At 45.6% G+C, this 22071-nt stretch overlaps 1 protein-coding gene across 5 annotated transcripts in view; it reads left to right on the forward strand.

Annotated features, from left to right (window-relative positions):
* Urgcp (upregulator of cell proliferation) overlaps nucleotides 1–20594 on the forward strand; it is a 45886-nt gene extending 25292 nt beyond the window's left edge. For 4 of the 5 annotated variants that reach the window (XM_076938181.1, XM_034509198.2, XM_034509196.2 and 1 more), the window contains 5 exons: nucleotides 8696–8722; nucleotides 9102–9172; nucleotides 12765–12815; nucleotides 13439–13477; nucleotides 17345–20594. In XM_076938181.1, coding sequence (XP_076794296.1) covers nucleotides 12782–12815; nucleotides 13439–13477; nucleotides 17345–19929 — 2658 coding nt within the window. In that variant the 5' untranslated portion in view covers nucleotides 8696–8722; nucleotides 9102–9172; nucleotides 12765–12781 and the 3' untranslated portion in view covers nucleotides 19930–20594. The remainder of the gene's footprint in view (nucleotides 1–8695; nucleotides 8723–9101; nucleotides 9173–12764; nucleotides 12816–13438; nucleotides 13478–17344) is intronic. The other variant, XM_076938182.1, reaches the window with a different exon arrangement.
* Nucleotides 20595–22071: the final 1477 nt, after the last annotated feature.

Genomic DNA, 22071 nt, shown 5'->3' on the forward strand with positions numbered 1-22071 from the left:
CTTCCTTTCCTTTTCAATCTTTTTTCTCTGCCAGTTTTTTTTTTTTTTTTTGGTTTTTTTGTTTGTTTGTTTGTTTGTTTGTTTTGTTTTTTTTTTTATATACAGGGTTTCTCTGTGTAGCCCTGGCTGTCCTGGAACTCACTCTGTAGACCAGGCTGGCCTCGAACTCAGAAATCCACCTGCCTCTGCCTCCCAAGTGCTGGGATTAAAGTATGCGCCACCACCGCCCGGCTCTCTGCCAGTTTTTTAAAAAAGATTTATTTATTTAGCTTGTTTTATTTGTATGAATGTTTGCCTGCATGTGCACCGTGGGGAGGTCCGAGAGAGGGTGTTAAAAGTCCCTAGAACTGGAGGGAAGTGGGTGCCAGCTCTTCATTGAACCTTCTCTTCAGCTCCATCTCTCCCTGCCTTTCTCCTCTCTTATCTCCCGCTGCCTTCCCTCCTCTCACTCAACTTTACTGTCTAGACCTTACTCTCTGGTCAGGTAAGATCTTTATAACCTCACCTGGAGCCCTTGTGTCCACTTTTGCTCACTCCCCACAGGCCGTCCCTACTGCCCAGAATTCTCAGAGCAGCTAAACGCTGTTGCATTAACATTTTCTGGACATAAAAGGGTACCCAAGGCTTTATTTTTGCTCTTCTTGTCTGGGAAGATACTCAGCCCAGCATCTGTGGGAGTGGAAGGGTTTGCTCTTCCTACTGGAGTCTGTTCTGGACCGAATGGGCCAGATATTGGGGGTTGGGGAAAGAGGAGAGAGATTGACATGCCACACTTGGAGAAAACAAAAGATGTATCATGTTTTGGGGGAGTCTGACAGGAGCACCTCTGCTGCACAGACATGACCCTGCACGTGCGACACAGTTGGCTGTGCCGTTAGCACTCAGGCTTTGCAGTGATTCTGAGGTCCCCACAGGGGTGTACTTGGCCATCTGGGGAATGGGGGTACTGTAGGCTGGAGTGTTCTGGCTCCAAGGGGAGTTCTTCATCGTTAGACCTGCTCCTGACCTCTCTGTGCCTAGAAACAAACCAGAATCCCTGAGTCAGGGACTTTCCAGTCCAGAGAGTATTCTTAAATTTAGATCCGGCCCACTTCCAGCAAATGTGTAGTGAGGCCCCATCCCGAGTCTTTTGACTGTTAACTAATCCTCATAGCAAGCTTATGCAGAGTGAGCTATTACTCCCCCTTCCCATGGAGAAGGAAATCAGGCCTACAAAACTTTAAAGTAAAACCAGATCAAAAGTGAAGCTGCGCGTGTGTGGTTACTCTGTGTGTGTGTGTGTGTGTGTGTGTGTGTGTGTGCGCGCGCGCGCGCGTGCGTGTGCGTGTGTGGTTACTTTGTGTGTGTGCGTGTGTGGTTACTGTGTGTGTGTGTGTGCGTGTGTGTGTGTGTGGTTACTTTGTATGTGTGTGTGCGTGTGTGTGTGTGTGTGTGTGTGTGTGTGGTTACTTTGTGTGTGTGCACATGTGTGTGTGTGTGCGTGCGTGTGTGGTTACTTTGTATGTGTGTGTGCGTGTGTGTGTGTGTGGTTACTTTGTGTGTGTGTGTGCGTGTGTGTGTGTGTGGTTACTTTGTGTGTGTGCACATGTGTGTGTGTGTTACTGTGTGTTTGGTTACTGTGTGTGTGGTTCTGTGGAGGCCCACAGTTGTTGAGTACCTTTCTTCAGTTGCCATTTACCTTTACTTTTTGAGACCAGGAATCTGCCTGTCTCAGCCCCAGCTTCTCTCCAAGACTGGAGTTTCATGTACCTGACAGACAGACCAAAGAAACAGGTCCACTCAAGTTTATTGGGTTAATTATAGGATCCTGAGTGAGAGTTACTTATAGGAACATGGGTGATCCGAAAGCAACTGTGTCACCCAGAGACCAGTGTGGGTGGTACCCTGGCAGCTGCATCCCTGAAGCTTTCTGCACACTTTGCATGCAGCTCCACCTGGCAGTGTCCTAGCTGTTGTGTTCCGAATGTATGTATTTATGTATGTATGTGTGGTGGCAGTGCGGGGCATGCCACAGGGTGCATGTGGAAGTCAGAGGACAACTGTGGAAGTCACCTCTCCTCCTGCTATGTGAGTCTCAAGGTTGGAACTCAGGTTACCATGCTTGACAGCAAGCACCTTCACTTGGAGAGCCGGTTCAGTCACCCCTTATTCTTACTTGTTTAGTATGTACATATATATGTAGTATTTGTTTGTATGGCATGTATACTTATGTATGTGGAGACCAGAGGTCCATGTTGGGTGTCTGTTTAATCACTTAATTACTTTTTTATTTTGACTTTAGTCATGTATATATGTATGACAGAGTGCGGGTTTGTGCATGAGTGCAGTTCCCAAGAGTCTAGAAAACCAGGGTGCTCTGGTTCTGAAGTCAAAGGTAGCTGTGAGCCACCCCGTGTAGCACTGGGGCCCAGTCTTAGGTCTTCTGGAAGAGCATCCATGCTTTTAACCTGTGAGCCAGCTCGCAGCCCTTGGTCACCTCGCACTGTATTTTCACTAAGTCAGCGTCTCTCTCTTAACCTGGAGCACCGTGGTTCATTGAGGCTGGTTAGATGCTGAGCCCCAAGGCTCTGCCCATCTCTGCTCCCACAGGGAGGAATAGCCGATGTGTGTGCGTTACCGAGCCTCATTTTCACACCAGTGCTTGTGTGGCAGGGACTTCACTAACTGAGCCATCTTGGGGCTGCCGTTTATTGCTTTTGTGGTTTGGGGAGGGGCCTGTGGCTCTTGTAACAGGCTGGGCTTTCTAGCCTGGTGAGCTCCCTTCCCTCTAGGAGGAAAGGTCTCAATGTGGAGGAAGTAAGACACAACAGATGATTTCAGCCCAGCCCTAACATAGGTGCTATCATAATCTGACTAATGTTCTCCCAGTAAGGTATGTCGAAGCTGGAGCCCTGTGAATGTGACTTTGGAAACTAGACCTTTGTGGGTATGATTAGTTCAAATGAGGTCTTATACAGGATTAGGGCGGGCTCTGGGGTAGTATGACCAGGGTTTTTATATGGAGAAGAATCAGGCACATAGAAAGAAAGCAGTGAGGGTTGAGGTGAATGAGGTGACACAGCTGTTGAGCCACACGTACATTATGGTAGTTCCCTGTGGCTGGTGTGTCACAAGGTACTACTGTTGTGTGATAGACTTTTCCTGGGGAGATGTGACACACACATCTGTTCACCCCAGATCATGGGGCCCATGACAGCAAGCCATGGAAGTCCAGTTTGATGAGTCAAGGGGTTTTACTGGGTTTACTTTTAGAGTATGGGGAAGGAGTTACTTATAGAAGCAGAAATGACTCAAAGACAGCTGCATCACCACAGCCCACCCCAGCATGGGTGAGAGCTCACAGAGCTGGGAAGCTGAGCACACTGTACAGTTGCAGGAGGCTCAACAGACGGGCTGATCCTCAGCCAGGAAGCTGGCCGTTCCCTACTTCCTCCAGGCTGCTAGGCTGGTCTCAGGCTCTGGGGTGCAGCTTGACTCCTCCAGAAGGACTCTCACCAGTCTTTACTGTTTACTCCTGAGGCAGAGGAACCAAGTGACTCCAGTCAGTTTCAGGGGCTTCCTGAAGCTATTTTTGAGTTGTTTACTCTATCTTGAGGGAGTTTTTCTGAAAGCTGGGATGTTCCACCTTGCTTCAGAATGTCCTCATTTTTCCTTTACAACCTGTGTCTGAAGAAGTTTCCCTCCCAGTTGGAAGGTTTGAATCTGGGAGGAAAACTGCTGTACAATAACTCTAGAGACACCTGACAAAATGTTTATCCTCTCACTGCAGGGCGCTTTAAAACCCCAGCTGCTGACTGCTGACATCTGGCTCCTTCAAATCACATACTGTCACTGCAGTCTTCCTGTTGCTGTCTTTTTGTGTGGGTCCAGTTTCCCTCTTTTCATAGGGAGAGTGCTCACTGGAGTAAGGGCCCGCGTTACTGCATCATGACTTATTCATCTTTTGTTTATTCTGAGTCAAAAACCTTACTATCTAGCTCAAGTGGACTTGAACTCACTAGGTAGTTCATGTCAGCATCAAACTTAGCCATAAGCTCCAGCCTCAGTATTCCAAGAGCTTGTATTACAGGCATGAACCACCTTACCTGGCTGTGACCTCATCTTTATTTAGCTAATTAGACCTGCAAGGATCCTGTTTCCAATTAGGAACACACACAGTTCAACCCACAAGACATATCTAGAGGGTTTTTAAATGTTTGTATCTCATAAAGCGAGGCTTTGGGACAGGACAAATTTCTTGGGATATTATTTTAGTTTAGGATAAGAGTCCACAGTCATCAGAGGAGAAGAGGAACCTTGGACTTTTTTGCCACTTTCTGGAATTGTAGGGTATAAGAGGAAGGGAACTTTAAAAACAGAGGTGTTGTTATCCAAAGCAGTTAGTAACCTATTGATGATTACAGTTGATGAGCCGCTCACCTGTGCTCACTGCAGGCTGAGTGGTGCACCTGTGCTCACCTGTGCTTGTCAACTATCACCACCACAAGTGATAGTGACCATAAAGTGGAGGCATCAGTTATAACTGTTGACTTCTCTCAGATCTTGAGATAGCAGATGGGTTTGAGACACTTGGTTTCTGGTGAGTGCCTTTTCTCTGTTGTCTGCAGGGGAGAGTGGCCCTCCTCTTGGAGGTCACCAGTCCTGTCACATGAAGGCCGCACTTTGTAGCATGATTTGATGCTAAGTTACTTAATGATCTCAAGTCCGGATATAATCACATTGGGTGAAGACCTCAACATAGGAATGTTGAGTAACACAATCAGTCTGTTGTTCGAAGGCATCATGTGTTTAGTGAGGCTGTAGACTAGAGGGTCCCAGCCAAAAGCCTGGTTCTGCCTTCGTTGAACCTGATATTTTAGGAGCAGTGATGAACCCCAAGCCTTGCTTTGCACATCTCCATTGATGCTGTTTGCAAGCAAGAATGAAACACAAAATTTGCCAACCAACATACACCCTTTTTATGAGCACGGTTGGGAGGCCATGCTTTACTGTTTGCTTACTGTTTTCTTGTGTGGAGTAGAAAGGGCTGAAGTCAAATTCCTGTCTTGAGTACTAGCTAGAATATATGTCCTGGGATGAGTGTCCAGCCTTGGAACATGGCTGGACCAATGTCTTGAACTGTAGAAACCTGTTGTCTGGCTTAGCCTATCTGTGATCCTCTGGCATTTTTCTTGGACCTCTGAGGCAGGCCTGCAGCTTCTGTTCTGAGGAACTATGTTTAACCAGACACACTTCTTTTATATTTATTTATTTATTTAGTGTGCATATGTGTGTGTACACACATGAGTGAGAATGTACTTGTGTGTACACCTGTGTGCATGCAAGCATGCAGAAGTCAGGAGACAACTTATTTCTCTCCTTCTATCCTGTGGACTGGAAGGATTGACCTCGGGTTGGCAGGCTTGGCCGCAGGTACCTTAACTTGATGAGCCATCTCACAGACCTACTCGAGTCCTTTTTCCCACTCTGACACAGGGTCTCACTGAGTAGTCAGTCCTGCTGTTCAACCAGGGCCTTGCACATGCAATACCACTGAGCCACACCACCAGCCAGACTCTCTTGTTAGCTCAGGGCCTCTTCTGTTGTTTAATAAACCTGTTCTTGGGAGTTTTTCTAATCACCTTCCAACACCCCACCTCCAAATACCATTGTTCTGGTTTTAGACTTTCAGTGCAGTGACCTGAGATAGCAAGCGCTTTCAGTATGTAGGGAGAGTAGTTGCGTGCTTCCTGGTACTTTCCCCTTAAGCCCTTCAGTATCTGTGTCCTAAGTAATAAGACACTCTGTTATATAACCACAGCACTGACTGGACCTACATTTCATTTTCACTTCACCCCAAAATTTCTTTTTCAGGACATAATCTAGGATTGCTGCTCCGTGTGGCTTCTGGAATGTTTCCTTTGTCTTATGGCATGTACATTTGGGATACTTTATTTCTCACCCTCTGATAGAAGAAGGCCATTCATCTTCAATGTGTTGTGATTGCCTAGTTTATTCTTGAACAAACACTGCAGGGATATGAGGTCCTTCTGTTGGGGCCACAGTGGGTACACACTAAGGTCTGACTTCATCATTAACATTTCATTAGTTTGGGTCAACTCTAGAAGTGTCCCTTGAGCTATGTTGTTTGTTGCTGTTGGGTTTTCCTCCCTGGCATGTCCTAGGGAGAGTCGAGACTGAGCAAATACAGTGGAAAGATGGTGCTGTTCTTTTTTGTTTGCTTGTTTTCGAGACAGGGTTTCTCTGTATAGCCCTGGCTGTCCTGGAACTCACTCTGTAGACCAGGTTGGCCTCAAACTAAGAGCTCTGCCTGCCTCTGCCTCCCAAGTGCTAGGATTAAAGGTGTGCACCATCACACCTGGTCTGATGGCACTGTTTTTTTTTTCCCCAAGATTTCTTTTCTTTTCTTTTTTTAGATTTATTTATTTACTTTGTGCATATGAGTACATTGTAGCCATCTTCAGACACACCAGAAGAGGGCATCGGATCCCATTACAGATGGTTGTGAGCCACCATGTGGTTGCTGGGAATTGAACTCGGGACCTTTGGAAGAGCAGTCAGTGCTCTTAACCTCTGAGCCATCTCTCCGGCCCTCTGATGGCACTGTTAATGTTGTAACCGCTGCACTTGTTTTATTCTGTTGTGAGCGACTGCTTTTTATTACCTGCATGACTGTTTATTGAGCTACTTATTACCTATATGGAGAAATTAATTTGTTTTTCAGTGTTTGTTTCTTCTTCTTGTTGGTTTGAGACAGTTTCACTATCAGGCCTAGGTGAGCTCACAGTCATCTGTCTGTTTCTACCTCCTGGGTTGTTTTCCTTTTGAGATTTACTTATACATTAGCAGTATTTTGCCTGTATGTGTGTATTACGTGCACCATGTATGTGTCCGGGGTCAGTAGAGGGCCCCTGGAATTGGAACTGTGTATAGTTGTACACCACCATGTGATGGCTGGGAACTGAACCCAGGTCCTGCAAGAGCAACACGTGCTCATCACCCCTGAGCCATCTCTCCAGCTCTCAGTGGGTTTTAATTACCATATTTCATTTTTTTTTCCTGCTCTTGTTATCCCATCTTTGGCCAGTGGGAGTCCCTTGAGCTGCTACATGAATGCAGAGACATTCTCCAAGGCTTTGCAGAAAGCTTCCTTACCCACATGCTCAAGTGTCTCTCCTCTCCCTCTCAGTCCTGCTGTTAGCCAGCTTCTCCAAGGAGTCCTTAGTTCTCTTAACGTGGAGTGACTCTAAAGTATGGGGTGTTCACATTGCTTACTACTCTGTCTTTGCTTACTGGCTCGTTCAGCAAACACAGGAAATAGACACGTATATACAGACATATAGACTTAGACATGTGACACATGAGTGCCTGTGCAGAGGTCACAGTTTTCCCCAGTACCCCTGCAAGTTCTATACATTTTGCCCAATACTTGTGTGTTTATCTTCTAGTTAGAACCTTCACCCTCGACGGGCAGTGGTGGCGCACGCCTTTAATCCCAGCACTTGGGAGGCAGAGGCAGGCGAATTTCTGAGTTCGAGGCCAGCCTGGTCTACAGAGTGAGTTCCAGGACAGCCAGGACTACACAGAGAAACCCTGTCTCAAATAAACCAACCAACAAACAAACAAAAAACCCCAAAAACCTTCACTCTCGGGCTTGCTTGCTCTCTTTTAAAACAATGTTGGTTTTTGTTTGTTTTTTGTGGTGTGTGTGTGTGTGTGGTGTGTGTGTGTGTGTGGTGTGTGTGTGTGTGTGTGTGGTGTGTGTGTGTGTGTGTGGTGTGTGTGTGTGGTGTGTGTGTGTGTGTGTGGTGTGTGTGTGTGTGGTGTGTGTGTGTGTGGTGTGTGTGTGTGTGTGTGGTGTGTGTGCAGGCATTAGTATGCCACCGTGCACTCTCCCATCTCTGCCTTATATCTAACCTCTTGTCAGTGCTGCTGCATCTGGCTTCTTCCGTGGGTTGCCAGGATTAAACTCAAGCGTTAGGTCTGTGAGGCAAGTGCTCTTACTTTCTGGTCCACGTTATTTCTATGATAAACCTAAAGTAATTTGAAATTTGAGGATTTAATTTTATTTTTGGATTCAGGATCTAGCTTTGAAGCCTCATCTGGGTTTGGAACTTGTAATTTTCCTGCCTCGGCTTCTGTAGTGTTGGATTGGGGGGTGGGTTATAGGTTAGCAGTAGAATATTTAACATTTGGGAGGTCCTGGGTTTGTACCTCAGTAACACACGCACAAAATGAAAATAAGCAAAGAGGATTACTTCTTCTTGCCTGCACTGTTTGTTTTATATAGGGATTTGCTGTATCTACCAGGCTGGCCTTGAGATTGAGATATTCCTGCCTCAGCCTAGCAAGTGCTGGGGTTACAGGCGTATGCTACTCCGCATAGTTCTACACCGTAGATATTTTGGTTCTGTGATGCTTAACTTTTGATGAACATATTTCTATATCTCTCAAAACATACGTAATTTTATCATATTTATATTATACTATTCTGCAACTCGATCCCTACTAATTTGTACACTTAAAATTGCTCTGTTCACAAAAAGAAGCCCATAGAATATTTTGTGCTGATTGTAGAATAGGACTATAATTCCCTCTTACTGGACTTTGATTTTAACAGGCATAAAGTTTTTGCTATTGACTATCAAGCTCATATCAATATCATTGTGACTAAATCTTAATTTTTTTTCCTTAGGATAGAAGTGGAATTACTGGTCAAAGGGTATGTATCTTTTTATGTCTTTCTGAGTGGGTGGTGGTATTTCCAGGCTGGGGCTGTCCATTGGAGTCCTGGGGGTATTGCAAATGCACACATGCCCAGGACACACAGCTCCCAGAGGGTCTGGTTTCATGGATCTGGGATATATACAGAGTTGATAGTTTTGGAAGACTATATTATAAGAATATATGAATGTGCTGGGCACTGAATTCAGGTTCTCTAGATGAACAGTGTGTGCTCTTTACCACTGAGCCATTTCAACAGCCTGAGATTGTCGTTTTTAGAAGCTTTTTCCCTGAGAGATTTTGTATGCAGCCAATTTGGTTAGGTGAAAGTAGTAGAAAACTATTTTAATGATAATTTTCTTCTGAAAAATTTTTAGGCATTCAGATCTGGGAGAAGTGGCCCCAGAAGTAAAACCTTCAGACAGCCAAACATCTGTGGCAATTGCAGGTAAAATTAGACCTGGGCCCATTTTGAAATAGATAGGTTTCTTCTGTCTATTGGGATTCTAGATTCTCCACTCTGTCTTGGCTGGGATTGTGGGCCTCTAAATTAAGCTTAATGCCTTTCTTTTTCTTTCTATAGAAAGATTATTCCATCTCAGATTCTATTGATAAAAAGCTGTAAGTTGTACAAATACTAGATCTTTATTGGACATATAGATATATACTATGCAAATATTTTATCCCATCTCCCCTCTTCCGTGTGTGTCTATCCCCATGTCCGTGTGTGCTAGTGTATGTCTTGTGTTTGTGTGTGTGCTTTGTTTTTGTTGTTTTTGCTGCTGCTGGAACTCAGACCCAGGGCCTCAAATCATAGTAGGAAGCATTGTACAATTGACCTATATCTCTAGCTCTGTGTTCAGTATTTTTGTTTAAAGACAGGCTCTCACTAAGTAGCTCTGACTGGTTTGGAGCTCATTATGTAGGTCAGGCTGGCCTCTGACTCACAGAGATGTGGCTTTTGCTTCCGAGTTCTGCAAGTAAAAGTATGGGCCACCATGCCTGCCTGTTTTCACTTTTTTTGGTATTGTCCTTTGCTGCACAATGTTTTTACTTACCTTTTGTTTTGTCAGCTATGTTCTTTGTATCACATTTAAGAAACCAGAAGGAAGTCCAAGGCTATGAAGATTTACTCATAGGTCTTCTAAGAGTTTTATGACTTTTAGTTCTTACATTTAGATTGTCCATTTTCAGGTAGTTTCTTGTGGACGGAGTGAGATAGTGGGACCACCTGTGCACTTTACTCTACCCAGCACCCACAGTCTTGAGGTGTACCATGGTCGACGGCCATTTGGTGCTCAGTAACGGTATCCTATCTCTTGATGGAAAATTGGCAAGTGTGTGTTAGGCGTTGTGGTGCTCAAGAGGAAAGCTCAATCGCTGTCAGTGGAAACGCTTTAATGCTCCACTTTGAGTTCTCCCATGCAGGCCTGGAACCGTTCTCACAGCATGGCTTCCATGGTGGAGCTGGGCCACACACTTGTTTCGTGAGGCCTGGAGTGTGGGCTTGTCACTGAGTCACAGTCACACCCTCCCTCACTTTTTGTTTTTTAAGATGTGTTGTTAAGTTGTCCATATTGGTCTGGAACTCTGTGTAACCTTCTCATCCCTCTAGCTTCCTACCTTCCTGACGAGCAGTGGGCTACAGACATGTCCTGTTGTACCTGCTATCCCAGCATTCAGGAGTTACAGGCAATGGATGTCTGTGAGTTCAAGGCCATCTTCACCTACATAGCAAGAGCTATTTCTAGAATAGCCAGAGCTACAGAAACCTTATTACAAACAACAACAAAACGAAATTATATGTATGAGTGTATGTTTGTACACTCCATTTGTACAGTGCCCACTCTGGCAGAGGCCAGAGGAAGGCACTGGATTCCTGGAATTTGGCCACAGCATAGGTGTTAGGAATTGTACCTAGGTCTTCTCTGCAAAAGCATCAGGTGCTCTTGACTTCTGAGTGATCTCTCCAGCCCTATACATGGCTCAGATTTTCTTCTTCAGTTATTTTTTTCTCTTCACACTGCATTTTGAATTCTTAGGGAATTTTTTCCTACTATCTTATTTTCACTTTGAGTGAGATTTCTTTTTTGTTTGTTTGTTTGTTTTTGTTTTGTTTTGTTTTATTTTGTTTCGAGACAGGGTTTCTCTGTGTAGCCCTGGCTGTCCTGGAACTCACTCTGTAAACCAGGCTGGCCTCGAACTCAGAAATCCGCCTGCCTCTGCCTCCCAAGTGCTGGGATTAAAGGCGTGCGCCACCACCGCCCAGGTTTGAGTGAGATTTCTTAAAAGATTTATTTATTTATTTATTTATTTTATGTATATGAGTGCACTGTCACTGTCTTCAGACATACTAGAAAAAAGTATCGGATTCCATTACAGATGGTTGTGAGCCACCATGTGGCTCAGGTCCTCTGGAAGAGCAGTCAGTGCTGTTAACCACTGAGCCATCTCTATCTCTCCAGCCCTTAAATGAGATTTTTAATTGCTGGACATTGTGGTTTGATGATGCATGAGTCCTTCTGTGTTTTCACTCACCATCCTGCTTCCAAAGTCATACCCCCCCTCAATTTTTTTCCTTTTCTTGTCCCTATATCCATCTCCAGAAAACATCATCAGAAAAAAAAAGTTTTAAATGTTAGGTTTATTCTAGCACTTGGGAGGCAGAGGCAGATTGGATCTCTGTGAGTTCAAGGCCAGCCTGGTATTCCAGCCAATGCTATATATAGAGCCTGTCACAAACTGCCTCCGTATCTCTAGTGAAGTCGGTGTAACAGGAGTAAATCTTGAATACTGACTCCTGAGGTGATTGCGTCAATAGAAGCCTGTCTCCTGGAGAGCCCTGGTGGCCCCCAGAACCGCCCCTGGTGGTTCCAGATTTGTTCTTGCTGCTGCCGAGGAAGGTTCTGTGCCATAGCTTTTGCATTACTAATAATTTTTAAAAAATATTCAGTTTAAAAAATAAAGTATAATTAAAGGGTTTATTAAATTAAACCTCCAAAGTTGGCTATATAAAAGGCTAAAAATTATAGTAACAAAAAATAGTGGCCAGGCGGTGGTGGTGCACGCCTTTAATCCCAGCACTTGGGAGGCAGAGGCAGGCGGATTTCTGAGTTCGAGGCCAGCCTGGTCTACAGAGTGAGTTCCAGGACAGCCAGGGCTACACAGAGAAACCCTGTCTCGAAAAATGTGTTAAAAGGTTAAAAAAAGGGGGGTTTATAAAGCAGTTAAGAAAACAGCTAAAAAAACAAAGTTCAAATAAGTTTATTAAAAATATCCATTATAAATGTATAAAACAGCAACAGTTTTAGTACCATATGCAAAAATGTATAATAAATAAATAAAAATTAATAAAGCTAAAAGTTCTTTAGCAAACTTTAAATTGGTTAAAAAAATAAGCTTTAAAAAATAATATTCAAAGGCTAAATGTCAGTTTATTAAACAATGGGTTGTCAAACACCAAAGGCTAAAAATATACTAACCTCAAACAATACTAATATGTTTTTAAAATCATTGTCTAACTCCTAACAAATCTTATAAAAATTATTTTTTGTTTAATGTTAAAATTGGCCATGTATGGCCCAACTAATATTGGCTATTGTATAATGGTTAACTTCCTCTCTTTTTTTTTTTTTTTTTTTTTTTTTTGTTTAAAAGTCTAATGCTTGCACTTAAAAATTACACTCAAATTCAGCACCCTCTTATGTTTGTGTCTGTTTGTCACTCGCCAACTCCTTGCCCACCTGTTACTGGTTCCCTGGTTCTCCAGTGTAAAACCCCCAACTGTCTACCCGCGGTAACAAACAAAACTTAATCATGAGGAAATTATAAGGTTGATTAAATAAAAAAATTAGAGCTGTAGCTATATTTCCAGCCTTTTTGTTTAAACTTAGCTCATTCCACACTCAACTTATAGTAGTATTTTAGCCACACTCAACCTATAGTAGCAACAATCAACAGAAGTCCCGTTCAGTTCCGACTTCTTCATAGACAGCTTCTACCTTGCCAATGAGGTGAAATGCCCATGTCCTTTTTTTTAGATTTGGAATGGAGAGAAATGGAAGGAGATGACTGCGGGTTCCATTATGGAGGTAGGGGCTTTGGGACTTGGACACACTGGGCTGTGGGTTCCACTGTGGAGGTAGGGACTCTGGGACTTAGATACTCTGGGCTGCAGGTTCCACTGTGGAGGTAGGGGCTCTTGGACTCAGACACACTGGGCTGCAGGTTCCACTGTGGAGGTAGGGACTCTGGGACTTAGACACACTGGGCTGCAGGTTCCACTGTGGAGGTAGGGACTCTGGGACTTAAGACACTCTGGGCTGTGGGTTTCACTGTGGAGGTAGGGGCTTTGGGACTTAGACACACTGGGCTGTGGGTTTCACTGTGGAGGTAGGGGCTTTGGGACTTAGACACACTGGGCTGCGGGTTCCACTGTGGAGGTAGGGACTCTGGGACTCAGACACTCTGGCTGCGGGTTCCACTGTGGAGGTAGGGACTCTTGGACTCAGACACACTGGGCTGGGGAAGGATGGTGCAGATGAGAAGTGAAGAGTCACTAGGACCCGATGGTTTTATATTTTATATTGTTAGGATTTCAGGGAAATACATTGTGGTTTATAAAAAGGTTTGGATTCTACTTAACTTACTTCCTGTCATCCAAATACACATTATTAGATTAATCCCCTTTATTTTCCCTTGCTTTTTCTCGTAGATGGTACAAACGAGGCTCAGGACAATGACTTCCCCACAGGTATTCATTCTCTCTTTGCTTTCTAGTTTTCCATTCTGTTGGAGGGGAGGACCCTGTAGGTGGCTGGTTCTTATTGACTCTAGAATCCTCTCGTCTACCACCCCTTTATGAACTATTAATAATGTTGCTAAAAACAAAACCACTTGAGGAACTTACTAACTAAAAAGTAACCAATGTTTTTCTTTAACTTAGCTACACCGTCACTGGGAGTCTTTGTAGGTGGAGGCTTCCATGTGTATCTTCTTTTCACAAGCTCCTGCAGTTACTCCAATGCTCAGCTGGCTAGATTTAGAAACACTAGCAATAGCTTCATTTGCATATTGGCAAACTTGGACCCAGAGCTGCTCGATGGTCTTCTAAGGGCCCAGTGCTGGGTATGGGTACATATATAGAATGAGGTTATTTTTTGTGGTTTTCTCAAGTTGCTTTGATGGATCATGCTACTTAAGCAATAATGGTTGTCGTATATTCCTGGCTTCATTTGGTCATAACAGGGAAATCCAAGTAATACTGACATAGCTCTGTCTTCCTGTGTAGTGCTTCTGTTTTTATTTATTCCTATATTACATTTATTTGGGGCTGGAAAGCTGGCTCAGTGTTGAGCACTTGTTGCTCTTGCAGAAGACCTGGATTTGGTTTCTAGACACCTCTGTTGTTATTCCAGTTCCAGAAGGATATTGTGCCCTCTTTGGTCAATGCATGCACATAGTACACACACACACACACACACACACACACACACACACACACACACACATACACACACACACACACACACACACACACACACACGTCCATATGTATGCATGTATGCATGCACATGCACACACAAAAAACACCCATGCACATAAAAACAAAACTTTTTTTAACTTATATTTTTTTAAAAAACTTACTTTATGTATTTGTGTGCAGGTGTATAGAGATCAGAGACAATTTGAAAATTTATTTTCTTCTACCATGTAGGTACAAGGATCAAACTCAGGTCATCAAGTTTGGAGGCAATTGATTTTATCTGCTGAACCATATCATCTGGCCAGTTGCTCTGTTGTTAAAACAAATTCACAGACCCCTTGGGACTTCTCAAGTGGCCTTCAGTTGTATTACTCTAGACTTGAGCCCTGAGCTGACAAGATGGCTCAGGGGTAGAAGTGCTAGCTGCCAAGCCTGATGATCAAAGTTGTATCATCGGGACTCCATTACTTTTTCTCTCGCCTTGATACATATGCCATGGCTCATGCATGCAAATAAATTTAGAATTTTGAGCCCTAAAATCAGTGCTATGGGACACTTATGATGTTGTATGCCTGTAGTCCCAAGTAAAGGCAGGAAAGTTGAATCCATTTACAGATTTGAGACAAGACTGAGGAACACTCTCATTCCTCCTCCCATCTTGAAAGAAGTAAAAACAACAAAAAAAGATCTAGAGGCATCACTCAATGGTGAAATTCTGCCTAGCATGTGGGTTCCATCTCAGTACTGCAAAATGCATGCATACATACATGCATACATACGTACATACATACATACATACTTACGATATCAGATATCAGGCCAAGTCATGGGAACTTTATGAGCATCAGCTTATAAAAGTTTGTATTATATAAGGTGGCATTTGAATATCTTAATCATTCAGTGTCTACAAAGCAGTGGTCAGCACCAAATGCTTATTTTCACTGCATTAGTCGGGTTTCTTTTGAGTAACAGAGCTTAGAGAGTGAGTCTGTGTGTACACATCTATATATACACATACACACAACATACTTATATATAAGAGCCTACAGAGTGGGTGTATGTGTGTACATGTATGTATGAACACAACTATCTGTCTATCTATCCATACATATGACATAATATGTATGTAGTTGTTCAGTTCACGAGGCTGGTGGTCTCAGCTGGTCTTTAGTATATGTTGGAATTCTCAAAAAGTAAGTTCTAATTCTAGTGAAGGAATAGACTGGCCAGCAAGGTGAGAGCAAGCAGACAAACAGCAAAACCTACCTTCTTCCATGTCCTTATATAGGCTTCCAGCAGAAGGTGTGGCCCACACTGGAGGTGGGTCTTCCCAACCCAAGAGATCTGGATTAAAGGTGTGTTTTTTCACCTCAAAGATCTGGATTAGAAGTGGATGTTTCTACTTCAAATTAAGCAAAAATCCCTTATAGATGTGCTCTCCATTTTGGGGTGTTAGTTAATTCCAGATATAGTCAAATTGACAACCAAGAATAATAATCACAGTCACTAAAAGCCAAGCATTATAGAGTGAGTGGTGTCTTACATATACAGTCCTAATGATTTTGAGGCTATCATGAGCTACATAATGAAGCTGTCTTCAAAATATCAAGAGCTTCAGGCTGGAGAGATGCCTTAGCAGTTAAAAGCACTGACTGCTCTTCCAGAGGTCCTGAGTTCAATTCCCAGCAACCACATGGTGACTCACAACTATCTGTAATGGGATTCAATGCCCTCTTCTGGTGTGTCTGAAGACAGCAACAATGTACTCATAAAAGAAATTAAATGTTTAAAAAACAATCAAGTGCTTGCTGAGTGTGGTAGTGCACACCTGAGACAGGTGGATCTGTAATTTTGGTGCCATCCTGGTATACATAGATTAAGAATAGCCAGAGCTTAATAGTGAGATCTAGGAGAGTCAGGGCTGCATAGAGCAACTTGTCTAAAAACAAAAAACAAAACAAAACAAAACAAAACAAAAAAACCCAGAACAAAAATAAAACTTGGCCGGGCGGTGGTGGCACACGCCTTTAATCCCAGCACTTGGGAGGCAGAGGCAGGTGAATTTCTGAGTTCCAGGACAGCCAGGGCTACACAGAGAAACCCTGTCTCAAAAAAAAACCTAAAAAAAAAAAAAAAATAGTCTCCAGTTTCTTGACAAATATAAATGAATATTTACCAGACAACCCAGTGTGTGAATAGTGGTTGTACCCCTATGGGAGTTGTTTCCTGCTGACATTTTTTCCTCTAGGTTTTGAGGCAGGCTTTTGCTGTGTGTCTCATGCTGGTCTTGAATTGACAGCCATGTAGTATCTAAGTACCAGAATTACAGGCTTGTTCCACCATGCTCCCCAGATTCCTGGTTGGGCTGGAGCATGAGGGCTGAGTGACCGTGTGGCCTGGGCTGAGATCTGAGCCACTCAGCACCTAGCAACCTATGCTGCTGCTCACTTTGATTACTTAAGGCCAGCTCAGACTTAGGTAGTGTGGGGTTTAGAAAAACAAGAAAACACAGCTTCTACATGAACTCTCTTATTCGTAAATGTCACACCTAGGTTTCCCTGGCCCTGCTCCTTTTTTTCTGTCTTAGCTATGGTCTTACAGTAAGATCCTGGCAGACCTGGAATGCCCTGTGAAGACTAGGCTAGCCTTGAATTCATAAGAGATCTGCCTGCCTCTGTTTGTCCAGTACAGCATCAGTATGCCTGGCTGTAGATTTGTTTTTCATTTTACTTATGTGTATGGGTGTTTATCTCTCTGTGGGTGCATGTGTGTGAATGCCGATGCCTGCAGAGGCTGCAGGATTCCCTCAAGTTGGAGTTACCAGCACTGTGAGCTACCTGACAAGGGTGCTGAGGACTGACGCTGTCTTTGGATGTGCTGAGTCACTAGCCAGCCATTTCCCGCTCTGTGTTTAATGTCTCATACAGTTTAGTTAGGTGGTGCAATTGAGACAGGATTTACCCTCTGCCCTGCTTGTAGGTCAGCCCAGCATATTCGAGGCCCCTTGGACCTACATCCTAGGAATGTACAACCCTTCTCTGGTAGGCTTTTCCTTTGCAGCTCTACTCTGGCCCTGACCTGAGAACGAAGGCTAAACATTTGTGTCTTGTTTTTTGTCTGTTTGTTTTTGTACAGTGGAGAGAAGCAGGCTTCAGGAAATGTTGTCCCTGTTGGGACTGGAGACATACCAGGTACAGAAGCTCACCCTCCAGGACTCCCTGCAGATCAGTTTTGACAGCATGAAGAACTGGGCTCCTCAGGTTCCCAAGGACCTTCCCTGGCATTTCCTCCGGAAGCTGCAGGCACTCAATGCTGAAGCCAGGAACACCACCATGGTGCTGGACATGCCTCCAGAAGCCTGGCCTGCAGAGAAGGAGAGCCAGATGGAGGAGGAGATGATGTACTGGGACCCAGCTGAGGACGTGGCCGCTGACATCTACTCTTTCTCGGAGCTGCCCATGCCTGACACGCCTGTGAACCCCCTAGACCTTCTCTGTGCCCTCCTGCTGTCTTCGGACACCTTTCTGCAGCAGGAGGTCCTGCTGCAGATGTCCCTCTGTCAGTTTGCACTCCCCCTTGTGTTGCCTGATTCTGAAAACCACTACCACACCTTTCTGCTCTGGGCCCTGCGGGGTGTTGTGCGGACGTGGTGGTTCCAGCCCCCGCGGGGCCTCGGGAGTTTCCGAGAAGACAGTGTGGTCCTGTCCAGGGTGCCCACGTTCGCATTCGTGCGAATGGATGTCAGCAGCAACTCCAAGTCCCAGCTGCTCAATGCCGTGCTCAGCCCGGCCCGCCGGCAGGGGGATTGCTTCTGGCATCGGGACCTCAATCTGGGCACTAATCCTCGAGAGATCGCAGACGGGTTAGTAGAGATCTCCTGGTTCTTCCCCAGTGGTAAGGAGGACCTGGATGTTTTCCCAGAGCCCATGGCCTTTCTGAACTTGAGAGGTGACATTGGCTCTCACTGGCTGCAGTTCAAGCTCTTGACAGAAGTCTCTTCTGCTGTGTTTATTTTGACTGACAACATCAGCAAGAAGGAGTACAAACTGCTGTACTCCATGAAGGAATCAACCACAAAGTACTACTTCATCTTGAGTCCTTACCGAGGGAAACGGAACACGAACCTGCGCTTCCTCAACAGGCTGATCCCCGTGTTGAAGATAGACCACTCTCACGTCCTGGTGAAGGTCAGCAGCACGGACAGCGAGGGCTTCGTGAGGCGCATCCGAGCGATCATGTGTAGTGTGGCTCGCTCTCCCTGCAGGAGAGTGTCTGTGGAGGACATGGCAAATGCAGCCCGTAAATTAGGACTCAGAGTTGATGAGGACTTTGAGGAGTGTCAGAAGGCCAAGGCCCGGATGGAGAAGATTATCAGGAAGATCCAGGATGTGGATGCCTACAAGAGAGAGGAGCTGCGGCTGCAGGGCGACCCTGCAAGGAAGGCAGCCCAAGTTGAAAGGGAGTTCTGCCAGCTCCAGTGGGTCTCAGAGCCCCCAGAGAAGCACCGGGCTGAGCTGAGACGGCGGGTCCTAGAGCTCCGGGTGCAGCAGAATGGCCAGGAGCCCACCTCAGGGGTACAGGAGTTCATCCTAGGAATAAGCAGCCCCTCCCCGAGTGAGAGGCAGTATTTCCTGAGATGGATGGAGTGGGGGTTGGCTCGATTAGGCCAGCCCCGGCCAAGACAGCCTCCAGAGACCCTTCTCACCCTGAGACCAAAGCTTGGTGGGCCCTCAGACTTGACGGAGCCACTCTGGCCTGAGCCCTTGGGAGTGGAGCACTTCCTGCGGGAGATGGGCCAGTTCTATGAAGCAGAAAGCTGCCTGGTGGAGGCAGGGAGGCTGCCTGCTGGCCAGAGGCGCTTTGCCCACTTCCCAGGCTTGGCTGCGGAACTGTTGCTAGGTGGGCTGCCCCTGGAGCTGGTGGATGGGGCCACCCTGAGCATCCCTGTTCAATGGGTCACTGGGCTTCTCAAGGAGCTGCATGTCCGCCTAGACAGGAGATCCCGACTAGTGGTTCTCTCTGCCCTGGGGGTGCCGGGCACAGGGAAGTCTACTCTCCTTAACACCATGTTTGGCCTCAAGTTTGCCACCGGAAGGAGCTGTAGTCCCCGGGGGGCCTTCATGCAGCTCCTTCCTGTAGCTGAGGGCTTCAGCCAGGACCTGGGCTGTGACCAAATCCTGGTAATAGACTCTGGTGGTTTGATCAGTGGGGCCGTGTCCTCTGCTGGAGACAGGTTCGACCTGGAGGCTTCCTTGGCCACGCTGCTGATGGGGCTAAGTAATGTCACTATGGTCAGTTTAGCTGAAACAAAGGACATCCCACCAGCTGTTCTTCATGCATTTCTGAGGCTAGAAAAAATGGGGCACATGCCCAACTATCAGTTTGTGTACCAGAACCTTCATGACCTGCCTGTTCCCAGTCCCAAACCAAGAGACAGGAGGCAGCTCCTGGATCCGTCCGGCGACCTGAGCAGGGCTGCTACTACTCACTTGGAGAAGCAGGGTGGTGGCTTCCGGACATTGGCAGGCCTGGCCGAGAGGCAGCACGTCTGGCACATCCCAGCCCTGTGGCATGGCGCGCCACCCATGGCCGCTGTGAGCTTGGGCTACAGTGAGGCCATTTTTGAATTGAAGAGATGCCTATTAGAAAACATCAGGAATGGCTTGTCCAACCAAAACAAGAACATTCAGCAGCTTATTGAGCTGGTGCGGAGGCTGTGACTGTTTTGACTATAGGGCCTCCTGCTGTGGCCTGTTGTGACAACTGCCAGTAAGGCTGTGTCTGGCACCTGAGAGCTGGCTGGTGCTTGCTGCTCATGGGGCAGAAGGCCAGTGACAGTCAGGGGTGAAGGGCCTCTTCACAGTGTTAAGAAGCAATCGCAGACTAGCTCAGAAATATCAGAATAATCCGAGGCCAGGGTGGGGTGATATAAGCAGTAAGTTGATCTCTGTTCCTAACCCATGACAAGGCTCCTGGCAGTTGGGCCTCTGGGTAGCTGCTCCTTCACTGACCTCTGAAATTAGGGAACAGCTCCCTTAGTCACTGCACATGCTGGTAGACAGGGATGTTTCAGGTTGTCTCAAGAAAGCAGAATCCACACAGGTCCTTTGTGGACCAGCCTTGAAGGTTTTGGTGATGTGGCACTGAGCTGATATTCTGGTGTGTAAAGCACTCTCTGACCCTTGCCCAGGACATGCTCATCAGTTACCCTTCTGTGGTCCAGCACTCTGTCATCCTTCCTCAGCACTTCCTGGCACATTGTCACGTGTGTTTACCGTCTGCCCCCAGACTGTGAGCTGCTTGAGGGCAGGGCCGAAGCACCACACAGCTCTCGGTCCTTAGGACCAGGCACACATAGGCGCTTAATAAATGTTTGTTGAATCAATGAGTTGAGTGAATGCTCACACGATAGTAGTGTGCAGGTTCTGCCTCCCCGTGCCTTCACTGTCCTCGTGCTCAGGACAGCAGCCTCTGCCTGAAGAGGGCCTGGGGAATAGGCTGTTACTAGAAATAGTACCTTCATAGCAACTTCAGCACTTTAGTCATTACCCTTCTGTGGTTGCCAGAAGGAAATCCTAGACTGCATAGCAGGACATGAGAGAATCTGCTGTACATTCTAAAGTCTTCCCCAACGTTCTGAAATGTCTCTGCAGCAAACTAGCCACTGTTTGAGACCGATACTCTGTCAGGGATCCTTAGGCCCTTCCTGCGGATCTTCAGCTGGGTCAGCCATCACTTAGTAAGTTTCAGAGCCCTGCTCCACCTACATCTAGGCCTGCGAGGTTCTACCTAACTCCGTCTTGCTGATGAGTTCTTGGGCTTTCCTTTCATCTATGATTTTTGTCTTCAGAGAAGTCAGGCAGTGGCTGAGAACCTCTCCTGTGTCTGGTCCCTTTACTAGATTGAGCAAAGGTGCCCTTGGTTCCAGGGTTCTTGCCTACTCTCTGATCTGGAATCTTTTCTTGAACCAAAGGCCCACTACAGTCCTCTACTAGCCTGGCTCCCTGGGTTTCCCAGATGACCACTAGGTGCCCTGGTGATCTGATGGTAGGTCTGGCCATGCGGTAAGAGGAAAAGCAATCCTGAAACTTGGCAAACCTGTTGCTTGACTAAGTTTAGGAAAGGGGGAATTTCTGATCTGCCTAGAATGTTAAAATAACTTGTAACCTGCCGATTCAGTTAGAAATAACAAACCTTTCTTTTCCATTTAAAATATTTTATTTTTGTCAGCTGGGTATGTTGGTACACACCTTTAATCCCAGCACTAAGGAGACAAAAACAGGTGGCTCTCTGGGTGTTCAAGGCCAACCTGGTCTATATAGTGGATTCTAGGATAGCCAGAGCTACATAATAGACCCTGTCTAAAAATATGCAAACAATAATTTAAAAAAATTTTTTTTTATCCTACCATCATCGTAGAACCTTCCCTGGCACCCCTCCTACACTGCAGGAATTTCATCCAGCATGTTCCTAGCTCAAGTTCAAGCACAAGGAATACCTCTTAAGAATTGTTGCATATAGGGGCCTATGAGATGCAGTGGGTACAAACATATGCAGCAAAGCATGACAACTTAAATTTGATCCCTGGACGTCACATAAAACTGGAAGGAAAACCAACCCCATAAAGTTGTGCACTGACACCCGCGTGTGCCATGCCACCCATGCACACACGTCATAAGCACACAGGCTACACATGCTAACAACACTAGGGTATTTGCCTGCAGAGTCCCTCCTCCTCCTCAAAGTTCAAAGATTGTTGAGTTTCAACTTAAAAATTCATTCTTCAAAAATATTTTATGCTGTTCCTAAAATCTGAGACAAGGAAGGCAGGATTCATGACAGCTTAGAAAAAGATTCTCTAT

This window comes from Arvicanthis niloticus, chromosome 7 (assembly GCF_011762505.2).
Source record: "Arvicanthis niloticus isolate mArvNil1 chromosome 7, mArvNil1.pat.X, whole genome shotgun sequence".
NCBI classification, from domain to species: Eukaryota; Metazoa; Chordata; class Mammalia; order Rodentia; family Muridae; genus Arvicanthis; species Arvicanthis niloticus.